The 25,167-nt window shown below is 37.7% G+C and overlaps 1 protein-coding gene across 1 annotated transcript in view; it reads right to left on the bottom strand.

Moving 5' to 3' along the window:
* Positions 1-25,167, bottom strand: part of TRPC6 (transient receptor potential cation channel subfamily C member 6) — a gene marked incomplete at both ends in the record, with an annotated part of 78,454 nt that overhangs the window by 27,592 nt on the left and 25,695 nt on the right. The window contains one exon of the mRNA XM_082277384.1: positions 720-1,494. Within this exon, the coding sequence (XP_082133510.1) occupies positions 720-1,494 (775 nt within the window). The remainder of the gene's footprint in view (positions 1-719; positions 1,495-25,167) is intronic.

The raw sequence follows: 25,167 nt of genomic DNA on the forward strand, positions 1-25,167 counted from the left end.
AGTGATTTTAGCTAACCCAGGTCATAATTAACACTGGCAATATTTGCACAAGGCCTGACTTCCCAATTGCTGACAGGTAAAACCTTACATTCTTACTGCCTTAACTCATGCTTCAAGAATCTATGGAGCTTGGGTCTCAACTATTAATATTTTTTAAAAACTTGCATTTATGAAATATTAAAATTTCTATGTAACACTGAAAAAGTCTTTTAACTCTAGAGGGTTCACATATAACTAAGTACAAGTAAGCAAGAAAAAGAAAGAAGTGAATAGAAATACCAGAATAGCACATTAAAAAAGGAGGACATTTATTTAGAATCCTCCTTGTGAATAAATGCAAAACATTATAAGAAGTATGAAAGCTTCAAGTCCAAATACAAGAAACTAATGAGAATGCATGAGGCTTTAATAGAATCATGCAACTTGTCTGTTGTGACTAAAATGTACCACTTTAGTCTCCTCTTTCCCCTGCCCTAAGCCAGCTTCAGCCATGGGTTTGAAGGGCCTCCTTTACTCTCCTGCGTGATAGGAAGTAGAAAATTAGTTCACTAGCACATTCTACAAAACCAGCATGGATTACAATCAGCAGACAGCAATAAGACATTCACAAAGATTTCCACTCAGTAAACAACTGTATATTTTCCCACGCTATCTTTCAGATTTATGAAGGATAAAGTCTGCAATTCTGTGTTTGTCAGAATCAGCGTCCCTCTACTCACCTTGAACTCTTTTTCAATGTTGGCAAGCACAGCCAGCTCATTGCTGAGCTCTAAGGCAGTCATGACAGGGTCTTCACTGGACAAAGACAGATAAGCAGGGCTGGCCAGACCTTTGTAGGCATTGATCCTGGATCTAGAGTGGCTGAAAGAGTCATGCTTTTGTTTCTGATTGCACTCACTGCACTTGCAGAAATAGTCATGTGGCCTATCGATCCGAGCTCCTTTCCGCAGCAGGGTGTGCACGATCTCGTACTCGTGGCAGTGAGCAGCCAGAATGATTGGCGTGACATCATGGGAGAAGCGCGTGCCGTCCTCATCGTACGCGTAGAAGTCATCGTGCTGGAGCTCCGACTGGCTGGGACTCAGAGTGAGCCTCTTGCCTTCGGCAAACGCGGGGTGGCTCAGGATGGCTTCCACTATCCGAACGTAGCCTTTGCTAATGGCCAAAAGCAAGGCATCCCCCACCCGGGCCAGGTTCTCCTTCTTCAGCAGGAGCTCGGTAATCTCCAGGTGTTCATTGGCCACTGCCAGCTGCAAGGCGTTCTGTCCCATGTAGTCCACACAGTTCACATTGAGTGAGGGACATTCTTCCAGCATTTTGCGGACCACTGGAATATTTCCATATTCTGCTGCATCCAGAAAGCGCTCCTCCTCCAGAGAAAGGCTTGTGGAGTGGTCATTGAACATGTAGGCTGGCCCCCGGCTGGCCTGCCTCCTGCCCTTCTCCCGGAGAATGGTCTGTCGCCGCAGTGCCAGCCTGTTCTCGTTGCCTCGGCTGTGTGCACACAGAGAAATTATTAGTTCTTCTTTAGGCAAGGGCATAGCCATTTTGAATAATAACTAATAAAAATACTCCAATCCTTTATCTGCTGCGTATTTTGAATGCAGCAGGGAGATCAGAAACCCCGACTTCAACGCATTTTGCAACCACTGTTTCTACACAACCTGGGAGTCAGTAGCCAGCTACATTTTATTTCAACAAGAAGTAAAAGCTGTCATCAATCATCATTTAAAACTATACTTTTTTCCTTATTTTGCCCTCACAGCTCAGAGTGAGAACAAGCCACAGTGTAAAAGGAATCAGCAGTCATGGGATGAGAAATGAGGGATTGCTCAGGATAGCATGGCACAAAAAGATGGAAATTCTCTAAACTCCCTTCTGCTTCAGAAAAGCAGACAGGCTGACCCCACTTGCTCTTACTCTACTTCAGCAACCATCTAACTTACATTTTGGCTCTGGTTTCTCCTCTTCACCCTGCTGATGTTTTTCTGACATCTATAATTGAATGCTGAGGCATTAACTGAATCTGGACAAGATAAAAGCACATCAAATACACTGTATGAAATCTCTTACTCCCCATCTCCACCATTCTTTTCATTACTACAGTTCATAACCTTGATATGCTATTTATTTCTTCACCCAGGGCCTTGCCAACAAATCCTGCTAATTGTTCATTCATGATAGCTCTAAAATGTTGTCCAGTCTGCTACTACTGAAACCCTCAGCCATTTGCAACCCTAATTATTAAATACCTCATTAATAATTACTTAATGATTAAAACAAAAAAAGAACAGATCAAACTGAAGTTTGCTGAGAAATTTTACAAAATATGCTACATTCTCTTTAAAAAGAAGAAAATCTAATTCACTATCTCAATCTTATTTCAGCCAATTAATATCCCAATCTTAAAATCCAATCTTCAATAGAAATTCAATTGCAAATAATTTTCTCTTCTAGAATTACTCTGCTAAACTACTTAATATTCCCCACAACTTCATCTTTTTTCTTTATTGAATAGTAGCTTAATTATTCTTTACATACATATGCTCAAATATACTCCAATACATTCAATACAAAAAAATAGCCACGAGCAATATTGTATTCATTAAATACTAATGAATATGAATTTAAATGCAAGTAAAAAAAATTTAGCCCTTTGTGATTCAAAATTTTTTCACAAAAATTAACACTGGAAGACATTATTTATTCTAGATTGTTTAGATTTAATTTTCGTATAAATCTCCTTTCTGCTTCTTGACTTCTCAAGTCACCTACTTCAAATTGCCAAAATCTTAAATATAAAAGGATCATTTTCCTGCAAGATAATGAAAGGTATGGAATGTGGAATATATCCCAAATGACAATAGCAACATATATAATTATCAGTTCCATTATTTGACATTTTGTAATAAATAATTTTTCAGAATTGTTAGGGGAACATTTCCTCTCATTTCACAAAACATTTAAATCAAGCAAAGAAATATTTAGTTTTATGTTTAAATTGATTTCAAAAGCAAATTTTTTTACTAGTGATAAATACAAATCATAGGAACTGTGATTTGTAGCTCTGAAAAAAAAAGCTGTATGAGCTTTATTTTATATTTATCCTAGTTTCTTGTATATGTGTTGAATTTTGTAAGCTTGCTATATTTTCACAGTTCAGTGTATTCCTGTGACATCACATTTGTTGAAAGTCTGAAAAACAGTGCAAATTTTTCATATAATTTTTTCATTAATTTGTTCTTTTGTATCAGAGAAGGTCCTTAGCAGAGTGAGGCACTACCTACATTTAAGGTAGACTGACCTGGGCTTCAATTTAACCAACCAGACACACAGTCCTGAGACCTGTCATGCAAGGGTACAGAGGGAGAAGTCATGGAAAGGTTGTTCTCTACCACCTTTTAAGTGCACCAGGTTTTCCATCTTTGCTAGCTCCACATCGGCTTCTCAGTTTTGAATAAACTAATTATTAATTGCAGTAGCAAAATAATCTTAAATGCAGAATCCATCCTATTGAGCAGCATGCTGCAAATTCCCTATCTTGAACTGGTTCTTTCTTCTGTACAGCGACCAATTACTGCTAAACATGATTTAAGTAATTTATACTGAAGTTATTTCACAGAATGACAGACTCATTTAAGTTGGAATAGACCTCCTAGATCATCAAGTCCAACCTTTGACTGATCACTGCCTTGTCAACTAGACCACAGCACTAAGTACCAAGTACCAAGTGACTGCACCACCTCCCTGGCAGTACTTTCTGATGCTTAACAACCCCTTCCATGAAGAAATTCTTCCTGATGTGCAACTTGAACCTCCTCTGAACAGATGATAAACAGATAATAAATTCAACTCATAAAAAATCGTAACATATTTTTTAAACTTCTTCCAAATAATAAAGGCGTGTTCCATGTAGTTTCAAATCTCAGTTAAACTAATTGACAATAACAACATCATTGGTATAAAATACGAATCTTTATGTGCCCTGCAAAACAAACCCAGTATAAAATTATTTTGCTAGTGTTTGATCCTTGAACAAGGAAACAAACCCTTCAACAGAATCTTTGTCATTATTTCCTGAGATGCATCAACTTCAGTTCAGCAGTCTGGGGTGATTAACTGACCTAATGTAATGCTTATGGGGACAGACCTTACTGCTTAAAACTGAGGCAAAGGAAGCACTGAGTACCTCAGCCTTCCCTGGGTCCTTTGTCACTGGGTCCACCAGCGTAATCAGTCTGTGGTGATGAACTGACCCAGAACACAGCCAAAAACTGCAGTTCATTTTTCAAATAATGGGAAGAGATTATGTTTATTTCTAGCAATACATTCATTATGGTTTATCAAAGCAAAGGGTAATCATTGCTAGTGAAGAATACTTAGAATTAGCTTCTTTGTCTGGCCCCACTTCCTCCTTCCTTGCCTGCATTTAGAAGAAAATCATTGCTTAAACGGGATATTAAATACATACATTCCTTACACAGCAGCTCATCATCTGAATTAGAACCTATTACAGAATGAAATAGAAGATCTTTTTCATTGTTTGCTGGACTGTAGCACATGTCTGATGCAGACCTCTAGAATCTCAGCATAACCCATTTTCCCAGCACCAATGTATTTCATATGTATGAAATGAACCTCCTGGTTTGTCCATTTTGCATCTACAGTTAATTAAATTTAAGGATCTGTAATTAAAACTGGTTCTTACAGCACAAGGCTATAAATATGTTTAACTGCAACAAAGAAAGCTGAATTTTCTGTTTTATTATTTCTGTTTAATTAGATAGAGACAGTAAACATTACTTCAGGAGTCTGTTTAGAAAAGTGTAAGACACTTGCCTCCAAGCACAGGGAGAGGATTTTGATGATCCAGAAGAGTATGTTCAATCCTGTTATGTTCTGCTGTTCTTACATTTATTTCACATTCACCAAGGTCCTTCCAGTCTGCATAAAACTTAAAGCCACTTGAAACCTCATCCTTCTCAGACTGTAACTGTTAGTTGCAAGACACTAACAATGCACTTTGGGCAAGTGCATTCTAAAGGACTATACTCATTACTACTTAGTACTGAAGAGCCAGTATGACCAAGCCTGGAATATTGTCATCAATCTGGATATCATATTACAGGAGGGAGTTCTACAAAATTAGACTTAAATGCAAGACAGGAGCGGAGGTCACACAGTCTCTACTGTAATTTCCACTTTAAACATAGTAAGATTGATTTTGTCAATTATATAGGATGGTACTCCACTCATCTCACTTCCACCCTAGGATCAGTAGAATTCTAGTATAAATTAGTCATTTTTGTTTTCTATGTAGATAAAGGAGAGACATTTCTCCTACCTACTTTATAAATGAAGAACCTATCTTTTTACATTGTTTCAAAGAGAATCCCAGCAGATTAGGTGAGAGGCCTCCTTTAATGCATAGAATTTAACAGGAATATATACCACAGAAGGATGATGGAGTAAAGTCTCTTACAAGTAGAGATATCACCTCAAACAACTCCCATTAAAATATCAGACTCAGTCTTGAAGGAATTTGCTGTCTTGCTGAAATTTTATTTCCTGTCACTAATCACACTGAAAGACTAATCTTGAATTTGACTGTTCTAGTAGTCAGAAACATTAATATCATTTTCAGCCTAAATTTAAAAATCACCAATTTAGATCTATTTAACTAAAACTAAGTAGCACTTTCCCCAACAGTGGCTACCTGCAACACACAAACACATGGCAATCTTATCCCCCCTCAACCTTCATCCTGCTGAGTGAAATTAAGCCCCTCTCATTTCTTGCTACATCCACGCAGTTAAATCTGCCACAGAACAAAACCCTGCTTGAGTACCGTGTCCTAAACTTAAATTACAGTAATCCCTTTTGTCAGTGCTTGCAGCAAAATGATTAGACACCTTTCCTAGTGCAATACATCTCTGGCTATCTCTCTGGTGCATTTACATCCAAGAAATCGTTTAGGCACTACAGATTCTCCTGTGAGCCAGAATTCTGTCTTTGCTGACTTTCCTTAATCAGGCATCAGACAACGAGTCTCAGATTTATGAACTGAAAAAACTGTGCTGAAAGATCTGATTTTGACCCTCAACTCCCTTTAAGGATACGAACTGTCATTACAAAGAGTTGTGGAGCTGGGAAAGTTTGGGCATGGGAAACAACTGTGAGTATCCACAGCATTATAATCCAAAGTAAAAAGTTTTGTAGGAGAGTCTACAGTATCTGCTAGAAGTTGAACAAGCTTATATAGTGACAGGACTCCTCATCTTCTTTTACTCACTTAAAAGAGCTTATTATACTTTAAACTTACCTTATAAGAGTAACCTGTTAATGCATTTAAACTTGAGGTTTGGCTTTCCTTCAAAAGTTTTTAACCTTTAGAAGAAGACTATACAACATCTCAAGAAATTAGAACATATAAACTCAAAAATTCCAACTTTGCTTCTATCTTCAGGACCATGCTTTAGTAAGAGACTATACTGAAGTTCCTGATTTGCTTATATTTATTCAGAACCAGATATAAAGCCTGTTTTTCTCATGAAAAGAAAATAAATGTGTACTCATGTATGCTGTCAGCAATGCAAATTTACAGGCTGGAAACACAGCAAGGAAAAAAGAAGGCAGCATCCTAAATAAAAAAGTCATAGAGATAAATGCACTCAGAGCAAACTAAAGGGAGAAAGTTATGTTGCCCCACTGGTTTAATCACAAACTCCTCAATCTTTTGAAGTTCAAGAATTTTGAAAATTGTCCGATCGCTAAGTGTGACAATAGCATCCACTGCTTGCTCAAAGTCAGGGACACAGCTGAAACAATGTTGAAACCATAAGTAACCACTTCTGAACCAACTCTGGGGGGAAGCTTCCAGACAACTTGAAAGGCCATGGCCCTGTTTTTACAAACAGAATAAAAAAGCTAAACTAAATTAATCATTTTCAAATTTTCTCATATGCTATTGGTAAACTGTCAATAATTAGCAATTAGCTAGGAGATCAGATAGGAAGTAACACCAAACAAGATTATCAGCACCAAACACTCAAAAATAAATTAGCTTGAAACTAATTATTTGGATTTGGATGTTCCGTTCTTCCCCTGTTCTTTATTACACTTGTATATAAAAATATATACATGTAGCATATAACATGATATATAATCTGCAAAACATCTGTTTTATAAAATTATATTTCGAGATATATATATAAAAAATAATAGCAGCATATATAAAATTAAATTATACATACTCAATCTAACTAGAGATAGGATGGGAGTTTAGACAGATATGCGATTTGAATCTCTGATTCCACGCTAAGGGACAGAAAGTGACAGGCTGTAGAACGGAAGACTAGATTGCAATTCTAAATGTAAAGACAGTGGACATCTTGAAACAGGTATCTGAAGAAACTTGGGTTTTCCATCCTCTGCCATGAGGATCCATGGTTCCTCCATAACCTTTAGAAACTGGTGGTGAACTTTAAGTGGGCTGGGGCTGAAGCACACTGTAAATACGCCAAGACCATCTGTGGACATGTAAAATAAAACTTACAAATAATCAGTGACAGTGCCTGTCTTAGAAGAAAACCCCATAATGGGCATCCCTCAAGTGTTTAACTTTGTAGCAGATGAAAGGTAAGAGTATTTTTACTCATGGGGTTTTTATCAGAAGATGTACATCTAACACAAAGTATGAAATATATAATCTTTAAGACTTTTATTTGAAATTTTGGTGAAAACTGATTTGCCTTCTCTAACTGACCTGAAGGTCCTTCTGAGACCTGGACTGTCAAAGCCTTTTTGTTTACAGACTGCTGAGAAATGTTTTCTCCAAGCTGATTGATTACATTGTGCAAATGCTTTTGTACAGAAGCAGTTAAAACTAATTATGTTTTAGAGAGTATTTCATCAATCACAGTTTGTGAACCTGAAAGGGTAATGGTCTGACAAACATTTTCTTCAGGAAATAACAAAAGATTTTTCTCTCTCTCCTGAAAAGTAGTTTAGTGACTATCTAATGGATGATGGAGAGAAAGCACCCGACATAAGGCAAACCAGTTCCCAGGCTCCTTATTTTATTTGTCATTCATTCACCCTAAATTTTACACTTAGCTGAGTAATAAAACCAGTGTCTTATTACTGATGAAGCGGCTTCCAACCACTGAAATGGGAATGACAAGTAAATAGAAGTATTTAGGGAAATGATTAGGAAAACAGTGTCTGAATAAAAAAGGCCTAGGAGAAAAAAAAAACCTGAAAAACTGTAACCAAGTCTGCTTGCAGATTTATCAGGAACAACACATAAAAGATTATAGCACTCAGATTGCTTGAAGCTTTTAAAGAGGGGCATGAGATTTAAATTCTTTCCTAAGAGTGAAAAAGAGAGAAAATAGTGCTTTACCAGCCCAGAGGCTTTTATACATCACAACTGCAAAACAAAGCAAACAGACTCACAGAATATTCTGAGTTGGAATCCACAAGGATCACTGAGTCCAGCTCTGAAGTGAACGGCCCCGTATGGGGAACAAACCCACAACTTTGGTGTTACTATGCCATGCTCTGACCAACTGAGCCAATCTCAAGGTCAGCATAGGATGGTAAAGCAAGGCAGATGACATGAAGAAATGGATGGGGACTGCTAAGTATGCAGTGTCAAAAGAGATCATCCTTTTCTTTGAGTATTACTATCATTTTAAGCTTTAAAAGACTACTGTGGATGTGGATTTTGTAGATCTGAAGATGGGGTTGTACCTGAGCACATGTATAATTTCATGTTGGCTGTTGAAAACATTTGACAATAAACTTTAAATGTAATCTTTGAAGCCTAATTTTAGTGTCATTACTGAAAAACTGAATTCCTATTTTCCAGTAGTTGATCTTGCTCAGAATGGTGTCTAGCTATGTCTGCAAAACTAGTTCCTTTCTTTGTAATACCAGCTCAAACATTTTTCCTCAACTGTAAAAAAAATGCTGAGTGAATTCACCCTTTAAAACACACTTTAATTCAAGTTTAACTGCCTATTTTCACAGCTTATTTGATCAATGTGCTACTCCAAGGTTGCTTAAAGATAGGAGACTTTTTTTTTCTGGACTGTTTCTTGCAGAAGGCAGAGAAGAACAGTGGTGTGTGCCCACCAGAGGGAACACCTTACTAAGCCTGGCACTTGATAACACCACTTTTCTCCTCTATACTCAGCATCTAATAAAAAAAATTATATGGTTCCACATTCCTTACATGACTTCCAGCCTACTGTACAACCTAGTTGCATCCTCTGCCCCTCTGGAGACAGACCACCTGAAGTTCACTTGTTCAAGAACAGTAAAATAAAGATCAAAGAATCTCAACAATTCAAATTAAAGCTAGTATTTTATCTCCTAGACTGGGGAGAAAAAGGAAAACTAGAAGACATGAAATACAACATATTAGGGTGAATGACTTTAGCATAGTTTTATCAGCTGCCTACTTTGCTAATTTGTGGGGTTTATATGAATACCTAAAATACATCACAGTCTCCTCTGTCAGGTGTTTATAGAGGTATTCCACTTGCATATGTGAAGGGATATGTTAAATTCCATATTCCTACAGTCTTATGCATAGTCATTTTGAGATGAAGTAAATACTTCTTCAGTTCTGAAGGTTTCTATGTGTCATTGTTGTTGGGGCTGAAACAATTTATATAGGTCTATCTAAGCTTGCATGTTCCGTAAAATTTAATGTCTTGTGCCTTGTTCACTCCCCAGTTACCTGGCAATGCCTTACTTTGTCACCGCAGCTGATGGTCCTTGAGCAGGTTCCTTCTGTTAGCCCTGGAACTACTTCCCCTTTCAGAAACTCAGTTTTCTGGTCAAGTCCTTTCTGTCCATTTCAAGCCCTGCCTTTTGCAGAGCTACTCATACTGTACAGTGCAGCTGCCTGCCAGCAGTCTGCTGTGCCCACCACCTCCGGTGAGTTATGGCTTTCATTGCTCACCTGGCTGTGAGATGACTATCAGGAAGACTACTGTAGACAACAACTGCTAGGGGCCTGCTTGCCTGAAGCAAGCTTCTCCTCTCTAGTAAGTATCACTGGCATTCCTGTCTTAATAAGCCAGTGCAGTTAGCAATTTAAAACTTCCAGACCTGACTTTATCTGAGATGGCACTTAGGGAACCATTTGTTTACCTAGATAGGCGCCCCCTGAAAAAGTACATCCTGTTCATATTAGATTCACTGCTGAAATTTCCATAACTCTCTTATCATTATTACTACCATAAGACTACTCTTGATGATTTGTAGACTAAATCACCAAAGCTAACAGGTCATGTTTTGTAAAATGAAGATGAAACTTTGTTCAGCTAGAAGGATCACAATCGATACAGTGGCTGTAACACAAACACAGCTGCCTGTCTATGACAAACATGCCTCTGTAAACAGAACATTATTACATTAGCAGTGAAGTAGAAGACTTCACACCACAGCCCTTGTTACTTTCCCAGAGTTCAAAGAGACAAGAAAGTCAAACAAAAGTGAAACCCACTTCTCTTATAGCTCATGGAATGTTATGCTACCGTGTAGCACGTGCTTTAGTGCTGTGTCCCGCTGGCAATAAATAAAAGCACTTTAAATAGCACGTGGATACTTGTACCAATGCTAAAACTGGATACAAACAAAGCAAATCTCTATTAGATACAAGCAATTGATGTTGGTCCTCCCCTGTTAGAAACTGAGATTCTTTAAAAGAAACTGGCTTTTAAACAATAAACTAAAGACAAGGTTCAATGTTTTATTTCTGCAAATCTTGTTACACAAAATGTTGATTCCATAGAGATAGAGGTACAAATTAAATTTCTTTTTTTTATTTTCCAAAGGATAAAGCTTAATTTCTATTCAACTAAACAGATTAATTACTGCACTTTCATAATTTATACAGTGCAAGAGTTTTGCTACCTGCTTCATAAATTAGGTCAGGATGCTGTTTCATGTGCATTCTTGCAGAAACAATCCCAGCCCTCTGCTCTGCTTCAGCTGCTCATTGCCCCTTTTGTACCATGTCATTCAGTATCCTGACATATGTGCTGGGATATCTCCAGGTTGACCCCAAGCAAGGAGCTATCTAAATGAAAATTAACATTTCTGAAATAAGCAAATTCCTCTTCCCCCACACTCCCAGAAAAATGCTTATTCTAAGTCCAGCTCTTTAACCCAGGTTATCATAGAGATGCAAACCCTTGTGCTGGCCCCTGGTAGGAGGCAGTGTGAGGACAGAAATCAGTGGAAGGGAGTGAGGAGAGAAGGATATTTGACTCTAATACCAGTCTGTTTCACAAAGACTACTGTCTACAGGAGTTGCTTAGACACAAATTTGTATTTTCCTTGTGCTCTCCCTTTGTTGAACCACCATACTGTGAGCTCTTACTCAAAACAATAGGCTACGATGCAAAATAAAGGGGATTTTTTTAAACTAGCATTTTGTATCACTCATCAAGTGATCTATCTTTGAGGATGATACATGATCTAGAAGACAGGGTAAAAACAGAATAGACAATGCAATCTCATGTGGATTTTCTCTATCGAGCTCTGGGTTGTGCCTGCCTATTTCACAACCACATAATATGAAAGAACATAGGCATACCATTCATATTTAAATCAGTAATAGTGGTCCTTCAGCTGACAAAACTGGAAAATGCAACCCTGAAAGCAACTACATCTCTAGTTTTAGTGAATCCTAAACAGAAAACAGGTTGAAACCTATGGGTCCAGAGGGGCCAGGTTATTTTCTCACCATTTAATGCTCTACTGTCTGCTCACTGTCTGAAGTTCACAAATGGGATGCTTGCAGTTGGTACCCTGCTCTGATCCCCTGCCCCAAGGACTGCTCATGCACAGCTCTCTTGCTCACACTTCTGAGTCATCCTAAGGCCACTACTGAACAGCTATGGAGGATCCCAGAGATTGGTTGAGAGCTGATAAAGATCAAAGACGCATTCGTACACACACACACACCCCCCACACCCCCTCTGTCTAGAACATATGCCAACACCCTGACAGAACAATGTATTTAAAACTATCTGCCAACACAACATCACACTTCTATAGTGTGCATTTTCCTTCTGCCATGTCTTCTTCGATTTTGACCACACATAGGCATGTTCTAAGTAGCACTTGGAGGGAGAGCTGATGACTTATACTGACTGTTCTCCTTTCTTATTCATTTTTTTTCCCAGGAACAAGCACAAGCAGAGCCTGTAACTTCTCCCTACAAAAGAAACTGAAGAAAAGAGAGCAAGAAGTAAATTTGCAGATTACTGATCCAAAACAAGGCAGAGGAGGTGCTCCCTCATACTGTGCAGTTAGTATGTGCAACATGCCACACAGTGCTACAGGTGATAAAAGCTAGAAATAGGCTCAAGGAGCAACTAGAAAAATTCAGCCAACAAAAATCCACTACTGGGACTAAATTACATCTTAAATATATATGTATTTATGCACAGAATCATGTGTATACCAAATAATATACTTAATTGTATACAGTTCCCTGACTGAAAAGGCCTTCTTGAACCATTCCCATGTCTGTAGCTGTTTGCACAGCCTAAAGCACATTCTAATATCTTCTGTTTTAAGCTATTCTGGTCCCAGTAATTTTAATATTGTATTGCATAGATTTGTCTACGTTGTAAAAATCTAGCCTAATAAAAATTATTTTTTTATGGACATTTTGTTATGCAAACTTGAGTATGGATAAAGATTATTAAATTAGGCAACAGGAAGGTACATTTATGTACTAGAGACAAAATTACATTTGTGTTGCTCCTCTGAGTAAAGCCACAATTTATCAGAGAGACATGGAATCTGATTTAGTACAATGGTAATTTAGAGTTAATGGCTTCATGTTTATAAAAATCACTTCACGCCTAAGAGAAAAAATAGACTCAAGAGGTTAGTGCAAATAAATGTAAGGATTAGAAGCTGTCCTGAGCTGCCATGTCTCCTGAGAATTTGAAGAACTCAGATGTTCAGACAGCTGATCTTGATTTAAGTTCCTCTATAATAAATATCAATGTCTGAAATTAAACAACAGCTTTAAAAGACAGTAACATCTGAGTACAATGTATCAGAAAGACAGGGGTTTCAACCATTAACTTGATTAGCTCTGTAACAGCCCATTCTTCATCAGCCATTCCAGGGCTGAAATGTCAAAGTTCAATGGCATGAGCTCTCAATGCTGCAGCAACAGCCTGTAAACTCCCCAGCAACATTGGTGTACTACTGCGTTCATTTATCATCCTCTAAATCTCACTCCTCTTGCCTTTGCAAAATCTTATACAACTGTGGCTCACAGCCAAAGAACAACACTGATGTAAGCCTCATGATTCTGATGATCAACTTCTTCCTACATGAGTAATTAGCTGTAAAAAACAGCTGAGGAAAATTTCCCATGTTCTCCAAACCTAGTTTGAACTTCGAGTTCTTTAAAGAACTTGACAGCACAGTCAGAACCTTTTTCTAACAGCTACCCTCTTCTGAATAGTTCACACCATAATGTATGAAACATACGTTGGTTGCATGGCATATCTTGACCTTTAGAGGGGAAAAAACACTAGATGCAAGTACATGGGGTTTCAGTTTAATGGGATTTAATCCCATTTAATAGTGCTTTATTATTTGCAAAGCTTAATGCTGCTGGGACCAGGCAATTTCGAAATAAAGGCAGGAAACCTCAGACACCTAATTTAGGCTAACTGCAGGCTGTCTGCAGTCAGGGAAGTGACACTATCCACAGTCACTAGCTCATATTCCCAAAGAAAAGAGTAATGGCAGGAGAGGTAGGACCCTTGAGTATAGCTACGCATTTATGAGCTCCAGCAAAATCCCAGATGAGGAACCGCAGGGGCTGTGACTCCAGATGGCCACAGCTGAACACTGTGGGTAGGTGCAGCACGTGAAAGACTGCCTAAATCTGTGAAACAATGGCTAAACCTAACCTAGCAGCCTTTAGGAACAGCACTGAATGCAGGATTCTGTTCCACTTGCTAGAATGGGAAGATCTGTAGAGACTACACAGAGGTACAAGAAAGATTCTGGTTGAATTTTGTTGACCAAAAAAATGCAAAACAGAAAGAAAATGCAAACAATGCTGGGAAAGGATATATTTAAGTCATGTCCCAGATATGAAGCGATGTCCTATTACAGTCCTGAGGCATTAGCCTTCTGACAGCAGTGGAATTGCTACCAGAAGCTGTTTAAAAATTAATTTCATTTGAGCTTGTAATGCTGCCACATTCAGGAAGACATTTTAAAAGCAGAGAAACTCCACACACTTGCTAGCATTGCTACTCTTCAGTTTATTTTAACTGTGCCCTTTTACCACAGACCTTTCCATTCTGCTGGGTTTTTTTCATAAACTGAATGCTGCTTACTGACATATGTGTTAATTAACCTCATTTGTGAAATGTTTCTCCCCAAGCACTTTCTTAACTCCTTCATTTATTTTTAAACCAACGCTTATTAGGGACAATATTGTCACCTACTTTATCCATATTCAAAATCGGCCAAAAGAAATTAATACATTGCTTCTAAATAATAATATACAATAAAATAAAATATACTAGAAAAAAACTGAAAACCACCACAATATTCTTCCCAATACTTTGGGTTCTAGTTTTGCATGTAAAATTAAAGGTGTTTAAAGCAGCGATGGGTTGCACTTCACATGGTTCGAGCCTAGAAAATAGCTGTTAATATCATCAACTGAACCAGATCAGACAGAAAAGGCACCCTACCTAGAAATTCTTCAGGGAATACACACAGTAAAAAAGCTGCACAAATATTGCATGGAGATACACCAGATTCCAGCAGACATAAATATCTACTCAGGTAATCAGGGCCCAAAATCCCTTGCCTTGTAACTGTAAGAACAAATGTAGAGGTTTTACCCCTAAAATACAACAATCCAAAAGAGATTACATTTTCAGAAGAAAACCTCAAACAACAACTCACCTACCATTTCTACTTCTGATTCTTTAAAATAGAGAGGATATTTTTATTTTCCCAGAAAACATGGTACAATTTTTTCAGGATGTAGGACAGCATTTGTCTCTCCTGTCTGTGCTGTTACCACTCTTCAACTGTCTTTCACCCCGAGACATGAAGAAGCCCAGCAGTATAATAAAATCTCCCTTCTGACAGAAACAGGCTGCTGGATTACTCCAACCTTAGCTCCCTTCCATTAAGAAAAGATCCATCTATGGCTGTTTCTTGGTTCCTGGAAATTGGCCAACATCCTATTTCATCTTTCACTCAACACTATTTTACCACAGCTCATAATCTCCAGCAAGGAATCTTGTCAAGTGATTTTAGAAAACTTAGGGCATATCACTTATCTCATGAAGCATTTTTACGGTGCTTAGAAAGGACTTTGTAAAATTAACAAGGCACGCTCTCTTGTTTTCAAACTTTCCTGCTATTGATGGATAAATAATTTATTTTCAGGGATTCTCCAGCTCCTCAAGCCATAGAAATGTCAGAGGGTTCATATAACAAACAATCAATCAAATTAAAATATTACAGTTATGCATAGTGTAGATAGCTGCTTTTCCACAAACCATTTTAGAACAACCCAGCAATAGAAAGAAAGATGGTCACTGAAGTACAAGGACTGGAAATAAAACAGGAGGAACACAGCTATATGTCTTGCCATACACAGCTTGGATTCACTTTCCACTTGCAAGAATGCCGAATTTCCATTCACACATTTTATAGCAAACAGTGCTAAATCTGTACAAAGAGTAGGTCATCTTCTAGCCCTACTGACCACTGTTTTAAGGGATAGCTTGGGCATTATACAGAGCCCAGACAGTCATTACTTTTTCAGCAGAAAAGGGGAATCATTATTCTTCATTAGATTTACTAACCACCTCAACTAATTAGTTTTGAATATTGCTTAATTAAACTTAATACATCCATTCCTTATTCCTTTTAAAGCATACCATTTTCTTGGTCTTTTTTTTTGGCTGAGCCTTCAGAGATCACTGGTGATGCAGAGGAATCAGAACATGACAGGTCCCTAACTGGATCCTCCTGATGCCAATTCCTGATTTTAGCTACCATCATCTTGAATATACTTCACGAACATGCAGCTGTTATTGATACAGAGACGAAGCAGATATACAGAAACTGAAAGGAATCAGATTGAAATTGCCTCTGCAAAGAGAAGGCATGTTGAAGTACTTCAGGCTGTACAAGCTTCAGCTGTACTTGAGAACAACTGCTATCTATCTCCTGCTCTGATCCACTTATGAGGAGATTTATCTTGCACTAAAAGTCTGTCTCTCAAAGCAAACAATAAATCTACCTAAAATCTATGTAAATCTTGATCTTCCAGGAATAAATAAAAACAGTGAACTTATGCTGTGGCCAGTTTTGTTGAAAATAAATCCACAGCTTCAGAAAAAATGTACCAGACTGGGATGAAGTAAGGTAATCGTGTCCACACAAGCTATCATCAAACAGGGTTTCAAATATTTAATAACCTGGTAAGGAGAGGAGTTTTTGCAATGTTTTAATTCCACACTAATAAAGAATATTAAGCAAATGTACCAGGCTGTTTTAGAAGCTTTCCAACCAACCTATTCAACTGCTTATTCAACATTAGTCAAGCTAGTACATAGTCCAGGGTCACCCTGAATTGCTTTTTGTACTAGTAAGCAGACAAAGTGATACATCCCAAAGCCTAGTCTTCAGTTTATCACACCAGTAACCAAAATCTCCTCACAGACTACCTGCACATTGCCCAAAGAAAACTTTTCTGTAAGGACACTTGATATCTCTGTATACAAGACTAACAATAGGAAGTGCTCTCTACTCTGAAAAGCACAGTGAGAGCATTCCAGTGCCTAGTACTAAAGGGAAAATAATCATCAAATTATCTCATTTGCAGAAGCAGAAGAAGCAATTCTGATCACCTAAAGCTGTGCTGAATTTAGCTGAAAGAAGTTTGTGTCTGGTGCAACTGTTACCCTTTCCTTTCTCGGCCACAAATCTCATTGCTGCTTGATTCTAGAGCGGTATCTTTGCTTTGAAACACTAGGCAAAACTAGATTCCCTTATTCACATTTCATTTATATTGTATAAAATTCACCACTCTATTCTTTCTACGTGACCTAAATAAAAAATTATTGTAAGCAAAGAATGAACTTTTACTTTTTTTCTAAAAATACTTTGCATTTTACCTATAAATAAGTAATAATGATATGAAGCATCTGGGCCAAGTTCACTTTAGAAAAATTAGGTCAGCTATCCAAAATAGTGAACAGATTAATTTAATGCTACCTCTAGTTTCAGAACGGACTAATTTGTTACTGAAGCACCTTTTGTGTCTCCTTAAATGCCTGGCACTAGCAGATGTTAAAAATTCTATGAAAAATATGTTGGATTATCTCAGTCTTTCTTTTTGAGATCTGCATTTTGGATATTGTGTTTTCTATTTCTTATTCATGAAAAATACTACTGGGGGAAAGGGACAGGCATTATGGGAATCTGAGAAGAATTATGTAGAGGAGAACAGACTTCTCTTACCCATTACAAGAAAATTTACACAAACAGTTAAAGAATTCAGAGTAAATTTAAAATAGCTTTGACACTGAATAAAAGATGAAATAAAGTAGAAACAGTGGAAACAAAAGATGTAAAGAGCTGACTATTGGATGTTCCTTATAAAAACCACTCAATCTTACCTTTATCCTGATTACTGTGTTTTGTATAGATGACAGAGCCCCAGAATAACACACAAATACAAAACCTAAGGACCTTGTTCTCAGGTCTTCATATATGAGTTGTTGTACTATTTCTTCCTGTTCCCTCTTGCCCAGTTTCTACATTGGTCTCTACCTATGAGTCTCAGAAACCTTCTGAAAATTGGGCTAGAGACTTTATTAGAACTTTTCTTTTCTTTTTAGTTTATTCCACTCTCTAGACAGGTCAGTAATAGCAAAAGTATGCTTATTTGCTGTGTCAGTCTCATCCTTTCCAAAAAAATCAATGTGTTTTCATTGCTGTGGCAGAGAGAAAATAAATTTCATACATTATGTTCCCTTTGTCTGCGTCATCAAACATTACAGTCTATTTATTATGGTCGAGCTCTTCAGTGTTCCTTTGCATAACTTTTCATGGATAAAGCAATTGCTTGAGCAATCACGACAGCTTTAAAATACTGAACTGAGCAATATAGAGCTATAATGAACTTGTTGAAAGGATGCTAAATTTATTGCAAATTGATTGAAGAAGAAAAACAATCCTCTGACAGAGACTACATATTTCCTTTAGCTTTTGCTGTCTCTGGGGCATAATTTCACAAGTTTTTGACTCATTTCCATTCATAAAAGAAGATAAGCAAACATTAAAATACTTTTAAATTAGTTAAAATCAAAAATAAGCAATCAAAATAAATATCAAACATTGAACAATAGCACTGAAACATCATCAACAATATGAATCTCAATTTTAGATTTTTTCTCAGAGAAAAGAAAACCTAAACGAAGTCTGAGAATTATCTGAATAGGACTGGCTGAACTGGCTCATAAAGAATTGGTTGAATGACCTAAAAGAGTTGTATTTTCATAACACAGCTCTATCAGGAAACCCTGCTGACAAGAAAGAATACAATGCAAGAAACTTGGCTCATAAACATACTTCTCTTGTTGGCATCTGGGTTATTTAAGGCATTTTAAAAAATGACAAGATAGCAGTCAGTTGATCCAAAGAGGGAAAATGCTCTTTAAGTACGGAGCAGCATGAGAAAATTAAAGTAAAAGTTAACAACCAGGAATTCAAGTCAGGAAATTACTCAAGAATACAAACTCTGTTTCCTGAAACAGTACAGCATCTTGGACATTTCTTTGCAATACTAAAATCCATGGGTGTCAGAGGCAGCCTGAATTTGGATCACACACACTCCAGAAAAATGCACTGTCTGACCCTTTCAGGCTGCATATTCACCTCTCCTTCTGCATCACGAAATCAGCAGATCCTGGTTGAAGCTTTGGTCTGGCATAACAGGATTACACCAGTTCTACTCACAGCTGTGCTGCTACTAGTCAGGGCCTGTGAGTGAAGCAGAAAAACCAAAACCAAAACCAAACCAAAACAAAAACAACAACAAAAAAAAACCCCACAAAAACCAAACCCAAAACCAGTGAAATAGCAGGTGGTGATGCATTTTGGTTACTATTTTCACATGAAATCATGGGCAGCAGCAATAATATATTAAGGAAACAGTCTGAACATGTTGCTTTCTTAGACTGCCAAAATTCATGTTACCTAGAATGCAGGAAAGGCTTCTTACACTTATTCTAAATTCCACAGAAATACTGGAAACCAGCAAGTAGACCTCCCAGACGAGTTAGTCTTCAGGGGCAGTAAAAAGGAAGTAAATTCCAAGAAACTTGCAGATGTCACTATGTGGAATACTGAACATCCATAACCTACTTGGCTTTGTATCTGCTGGCTGATTCTGTTTCCCTAAAAAAGGTAACAATTCAAGCTGAGTCCACTTCCCTCAATGCAGCAAGAACTCAGATCCAAAACCTGCAGACAACAAAGGAAAACATTACCCTAGATGTTAATTCATTTGGAATAAGACCAAAGGATGAAGCAGCTTATTTTCTAGGGAAATTTCTTTTTTTGGTTGTTTTGAAATTCATTAATGAGGAAATAAAAGGTTTTAGTGACTTCAGGCATGGAGCAAACCCCAAATATTAACCTGGGATTCTCTGCAGGGCAATCAGTGCAAAGTTTAAATACGGTCTCAAGTGCTTTGCTCAGTGTCAAAAGGACACGTTTTAATCTTGATCTTCAAGGTCACAAGCTAGTTGCTAAATTGCCATTTTTGTGCCTTAAAAGGAAGAACAAGTCTTGTGTCTTATACTTGGTGTCAGTGGCCCTGAGATGTAACCATCAATTTTTGTCTGCTTTTGCTTCTGGAAACAATATAATTGTGTCACCAGATCCCTGAGCAACAGTGTGCTTTTCCTCAGGCTTTTTGCAAAAGCAAAACTACTAAAAGCTGAATAATAAATACCATAAAATAGATCTGGAATAAAATGCCACCTTTACAGTAGCCATTGTTATGTCTAGGGTGTCTTTTTGTTTAACACAGTCAGAAGATAAATAATGCTCCCAAATCACCTCTTTTGCTAGGACTAAAGAAGTGTGTCCTAAATGCTGCTCTTGGTAAAGTACTAATAAATGTCCTGTGCTTTGTGACATGTCACTTTTTGTGTTCTATTTTCTGAGCTTCTGAAATTGCTTTTGTGACAAGGAGCCACAGCTCTTTGCATGAGCTCCCCATATCTGGTTATGACCGTGTACATAAAAACTGCCTCTGAGTCTATGCCAGAACAAAAACTCTCATCCATTTCATGTGTCCTAAATTCAATGGTGTGACAGGAGTTATTTGAAAATATTATGCAAAACTAAATAAATAGCACTCATCTTATGAGAAAAGTTTTGCCCTTATTATTGTTTACTGATGTAGCTCCTAATTCTTCTAATCCTTATTTTTCTGGCTGCTCCACAGACACCCAGGAAGTCTCAGAAGAACTTAGAGGAATCTTGATCTACACCTTTATGAGCACCATCTGTCATAACTACATTTTTTCAAAGAGGACAAATTGACAATCAAACTCAGTAATTAACTATCACAGCTGTCTCTGGGTTCCCTATACATGCCCTGTCACCTCAATCAATTTTATGGCAAGGCTAAGTATGTATGAAAATACGGGTTCATATGGTCAATTAATGACCTTGCCCCACTGTAGGTTTCATTTGGAGAGGTTTCAGAGAACATTCTCTCATAATAATGTTTTATCATCTCAATTTCCAAAGTAACAAGCTCAATTTGTGGCTTAGCTCATAAAGGGACACTTATGTAAAATGAGCAAGGAAGGGATGTGTATGCATTTGTGTATGCATTTTGCACAACAGGGTTTGCAGGAATCAGGATGTGAAAACTGGTGTTTAAGGAACAAGTACTGTAATTGTTTCCAATGCTGGAGTCCAGACACTGGGCAATAACTTGTAAGAAATACCAAAATATGTAATCAAATTCAAGTCATAGATTTAGCAGAGTTTGGTATGCTTAAATCTATAAGTTTAATTTCTTAATCAAAGTTTCAATGTTTTATTTTGTTTTAATTACAACTCAGAGAACAACAAGTCCCTTACCACCTCTTCTTTTGACTTTAATTCCTAAATGCTTGCTGATAGAGTTAGTAAACTAATCACTTTCCTTTGAACAGCTGCAGAATTTTTTGAAGGATTGTTTGAATGCCAGCAACTCTGCCTAGGAGGACCAAATTACACTCTGATTCTCATACTGTTACGCAGAGGATTTCAACACACCTGAGCAGAACACCCCAGGTATTTGCAAGTATTCCCTAAAAAGGATTCAGAATGCTGACTCATTCACATTTCTACTGCTAATGAGATCTGGAGGAGCTCTTCTGTCTACCTCTCCACACTAGATCTTTCTGACTTTAGCTGCACAAGAAACCCACTAGTAAGAAACACAATGTATGTCAGAATGGTCTCTTTCTCTTTAAAAAAAATTTAAACATGAGTCACTCAGCACAGTAGAAAATAATCTGATGCTTTTAATGGGGTACACTCATGTTGACACCAGAACTGACTCGGAAAATGAAATAATATCTAATCACATCCATTATGTGTGACACAATCAGACACGATTGATTTGACTAAATATAGATGCATACAGTGCAGACATCTGCAACTGAACTCAGCACCTCGAACCCTCCACCCTGCTGATGGACAGAAATAAGCCCTTCCACAGCATGATTCACTGCCCCAAGTAAATGTCTAAATTGCATTGCACATTAGAAGTGCCTATTCATCTCCACTTCTCATAAAGAGCTAAGCATGCCTAGTTGAGATGTAGGTATCTACATATATATCACTAAAGGTATCCAAGAAGATTAAGACTTTTTCATGTTCTGACTCAGCTAACTTGAACTAACTGGTTCAAGAAAGGTATCACTTTTGTCCTCAAACCTTAACTTGCCAACATCCTTAAATCATTCTGACTATTACATTGTGTCTGTAAATTGAAGCCATTTTTTCAAACTGTGCCACTCTGTCAAGCAGAATGCAGGGAATTTAGCTAGAAGTTATATCAGATATTAGATTTAAAGCATGGATCTGAGAGATTTATGTGAGAACCAATGCCCTCTTGAAAGCATACTTTTCTGATACTCAAGTCTAAGCTCTTGCAAAAGGTCAAATAATGCTGTGAAAATTCCCCAGGCAGCTGGATTTTCACCATGGCAGCATAAGCTAGATAAAGCCAAACATCTTTTTGAATCTGACCCAAATGTTATTAACTTGTGTGGGAACTGGTCTGGACTTTTAATAGTCAAAAAGGGTCTGAAAATGTAATCTGTAATCTCTGTAATGAGATGAAATAATGTTATCTGTTTGGAAGAGATGAATCATTATTAAAATATGCCACCATCTTACTTTAGTTAGCACAATGTATGAGAACATCAATGTTTGAAAAACAAACAAAACAAGTGAACAAACACCCATGAAAACTACAGGGATAAAACTCTTACTCGATCAAAGACAATATAAGCTCTGTTGCTCACTTTAGTGAGGCTGGGATTTTACTGTATGACTTGGCTGTATGTCACTGTATATCAAAATGAAAATTCTTAGGAAATCTATGCTGCTTTGCTGCACAATGTAGAATATTAGTCAACCTATGTAAATACGGACAAATTTTGCATATCATATTTTCTGTGTGTACTTGATTTTAACTCTATAATTAAGACATAAATGTTCACATATGGAATCCCAGATAGAGAGGATGAAGCTCATTCATTTCCCTGGCTTTCAGCTCCCCACTCTGTTTTGTTCATTCACTCTTCTTGACCTCAAATTCCAAGTGCAGTGTGTTGTTGGATCACAGTGAAGGCTAGCGAGCTGCCTCTGGCACACCGGGTCCCTGAAGCTTTCAAGTTCCTAAAATACAAGTAATTTCCCAAGAAGATACAGACTCCTCCCTTTCAAAGCAGGAAACATGAGTTGAAATAATTGTTTTATGCTCAGAACAGGACACATCACGTAAGGTATAAAGAGAGAGAATGGCAGGTGACTTCTGCTGCCAGCTCCACTGTCCTGGTCCCGTCCCTGTCCATACTGAGGACCTGTCTGGAGCATGCTATGATTGCCTTCCAGCCAGTAGATTCACTTTCTTTCTTCAGAAGCCCCAGGACATGGGACAAAAAGCTGAAGAAAATTATGAGTGAGAATATGTGTGGGACACACATATGGGAACTGGTGTATCTGCACTAAAAAGTGAACTGGTGCTGAACAGCCCTTGACCCTTTATCAAACTCTGTTATTTACAAAAACAGGGTGGCAGCATTCAGACTAGCTAATGGAAATTTTCCATGGCCTGGATTAACTCCTGAGTGGTGCGTGGGAATATCTGGGAATGCTAGTTGGCTTATCCCAAAAACATACCAGGGACCATGCTAATAATTTAGCCATACAGAGCGAGTTCTGATCCCAAGAACATTCCCTGGCACTTACTCATTTATTAGTACAGAGACAGCCTAAGGACTAGAAATTGAGCAGAAACCTGTTGTGTGAGATGCTGTCCAGATACATAAGAAAAGAGTACTTTTGTGACCAAGAGGTTTACGAGAAACAAAATTATAATTTTTAATTCAATTCCTAGTAGTTATTGATTCCATTTACAGGTGTTTTGTCAAATTGCTGGGTACTCTCAAAAAGCTGGAAAAGGCACAGTGGGTCCTGAAAGAAAAATGTGTAGAGAGCAGATGCCCAAGAATAACCCTAATAAAGCTCCTGTGTTTCCAAAACAAATAATAAACCTTGCATATCCCAGGAAACATGGCTAGCTGAATGACAAGATTTCCCTTCCCCCATATATTTCCAAGGACAGGCGATGTAACAAAACAAAGAGAAGGAAAGAATATTGTGTAGTTATTGTCGGATTTTAGAGGAAAGGGAGACAAAAAAGCTTGAGGTCTTGCAGCCATTGCAAATGTATGGCACTCCTAAAATCAAAAAAGTCCTTTGTACAAGAAGCAGCAGCTTTTCTTCCCAGTTTTCCTTAATTCCTTTTTTTTAATCAATTCAGATTTACATCTATTAGAAAAAAATGAGCCATCTGTTTTCTCTGGACATGCTGTTTGCAAAGTGAAAATGTAAATATTATTGTACAATTAGAAGATATTTGGGATGGATCTACACTAATGCTTATGTGAATCTGAAACAGAAGGGAGTTTGAAGAATGGAAAAGTAAAACAATTGAAAGAAACCGAAACTTCAATGTATGATATCTCTAGGACTACAACTGTTATATGCTACGCTGAGGTATTTTCTAGAAAATGAAAGAAAGTGAGGAAAAGTCACTCAAAATGGGCAGCATAGCAATTTCATCATCATTCATGGTCATATCAGGATCCTCTGGGTCTTCTGAATCCTTCTATGTAGGTAATTTGCAATCTTTCACCTGTTTGTCAAGGTAAGAGCTGAGATGAGTGGAAAAATAGAGCAGTAGGAAGAAACAAAGACCTTCCAAGTGTTCTGAAATATGAAACCAAAATAAGATGGCAAGGAACAAAATATTTTAGTGGAAGCAAACGATTGTAATCAATATGTTATTGATAAGCAACAGTGCAGTATGTTAATTACAATTAAGGTAATGGTAGAAGTAGAATAGATCATACACTTGTAATCACTGTAACATTTTCCTTTTCCCTCATGTAGCAGAAAAGCCACATTGCAGTTCCTGGGCAAACAATGGACATAAAAATTACACTCTGACATCTGTATAATCTCTGCCTACAGGCAAGGGCTCCTTCTTCTGATTTTCTAAGCTGGCCTGATGTGAACCTCCACCAAGTGCAAAGCTGAGTAATCACAGCTAAACCGCAAGTTCAGCCTGAGCCATCTGCCTTCCAGCTGAGTGCATAACCCAAATGCTGCACCATGCCAATGGCACTTCCAAGCTAAGAGCAAGTTCAGGCCAAGCCGGCACCCAGCTGTGCAGGACTGTGCATACATATCCATGTAGAGGCTCCCTGTGGGAACAGCAATACACTATTTGTACAATGCATATGAAATACCTGATTCTGTAGCCAG

This window comes from Coloeus monedula, assembly GCF_965178545.1.
Source record: "Coloeus monedula genome assembly, chromosome: 3".
Taxonomy (NCBI): Eukaryota; Metazoa; Chordata; class Aves; order Passeriformes; family Corvidae; genus Coloeus; species Coloeus monedula.